Source organism: Opisthorchis viverrini (genome assembly GCF_000715545.1).
Source record: "Opisthorchis viverrini unplaced genomic scaffold opera_v5_867, whole genome shotgun sequence".
Lineage (NCBI taxonomy): Eukaryota > Metazoa > Platyhelminthes > Trematoda > Opisthorchiida > Opisthorchiidae > Opisthorchis > Opisthorchis viverrini.
The window spans coordinates 1596-3038 of record NW_008752515.1 but is presented as its reverse complement, the minus strand read 5'-3'; the positions used below and the strand labels follow the sequence as shown (position 1 = coordinate 3038).

The following is a 1443-nucleotide window of genomic DNA, read 5'->3' as shown; positions in this document are numbered from 1 at the left end:
ATTAGAGACCCTTGATAGTTACGCCTTGACAAAATTAGATGTCACGGGGACACCGGGGCTGAATATAGGACTGCATAGTGTTTTATGCAGACCTCACCTACCACCATTGGGATACTTTTGGTTACCCGTTACTGCCTCTGAATGGGAAAACCAATGGCTCGTTTCTGTGGCGATGTGTCAGGTATTTAACCAGCACAATTCTGGTTTTCCGGGAGAGGGCTAGAATGGTTTTCCTCGTATATTCCTTTGGTGGATCTCTGATTTACAGCGGTTCCGCATTCTCCAAAATGCCAGCTAACCTTCTGTGTTTCCTCTTGTCAAATGTTTGAAAAATAGTTGAGACCTATTTCCCAAAAGCCGCCAAATCCTTTTCGACAGCTTGCGGCTCATCCGACTGCTTTCTAGTTTTCTTGAGACGAACATCCTGTCAGCCTCGTGAACTGAACTTTCTATGGACCCGTATAGGTCATCCGCTGAAGCTGGTCCCTGTTTTACGTGTTTGACAAAGTGTGCATGGGAGAAGTTCCGAATCCAAGTTTGATGTTGGGGAATTCTGGCCCAGTAGCAGATGAAACTGAAGGTCAGCACCAGCACACTGTGGTCACTATGTCCCAGTGGAGCGTTAAACATCACCTGATCGACGAAGCGTGTTTCGTTGGTGATGGCCAATTCCAGGATGGGTGGTAGTTGGTCTGCGCGGCATCTGGCGGCCGCAATATGTTGGGTCCAAGCACTCTGTTGAACGACTTTGGTCAGCGCCACTGAAAAATGTCCACTGGATCCGACTCGCCGGCGTTCCATCCAGGTAGCCTTTGTTGCGCTGATTTCACCTGCCAGCAAGAGGTGGGTAAACCGAACCCCACAAAGAGTTCGTATGAGGAATCGGTATGTGATTTCTGGTGTTACCATTGATAGCAGAACATGATGAAAACCATGGTATAATAATTTCATAAAATGGTGATAAATATTTGCGCGTTTTACCTAGGACAAATGAATCGAGCACACAGGGGGCCATCTAGGATGCTTTGGACCATAACACAGATAATCAAAACTGAACACAGCAAAATAAATGACATATGAACCGGTTATCGTGCAACTTTCCCAGTCAACATATCCCAATCGTTCAGAGATAATGGTACCAATGCCGTCAATTGAGACAGAGTAGATATACGTACCCTAAGAGTCCTCCTATCCAAGTGTGTGCATGCTTTCAGTATCCCAGCTCACGTGCGACCATAATAGACACGTTTGACAATAAACTTATGCCAAATTGACAATCGACTGTGTCATTAAACGAGTTGCATTACTCGCTGCATACAGTGGGGCTAATAAGAGGAATGAGGCAACCGGTGAGGCCACCCTAATTTTTCCAACACACAAATTTTCTTCACCCCTGTCTCAATCACGTTATTTTCTCTATGTTTGTGGGCCGATATCTCATAA

At 45.7% G+C, this 1443-nt stretch overlaps 1 protein-coding gene across 1 annotated transcript in view; it reads right to left on the bottom strand.

Annotated features, from left to right (window-relative positions):
* Positions 1-830, bottom strand: part of T265_15747 (hypothetical protein) — a gene marked incomplete at both ends in the record, with an annotated part of 26215 nt that extends 25385 nt beyond the window's left edge. The window contains one exon of the mRNA XM_009179064.1: positions 634-830. Coding sequence (XP_009177328.1) covers positions 634-801 — 168 coding nt within the window. The remainder of the gene's footprint in view (positions 1-633) is intronic.
* Between the last annotated feature and the right edge of the window lie 613 nt (positions 831-1443).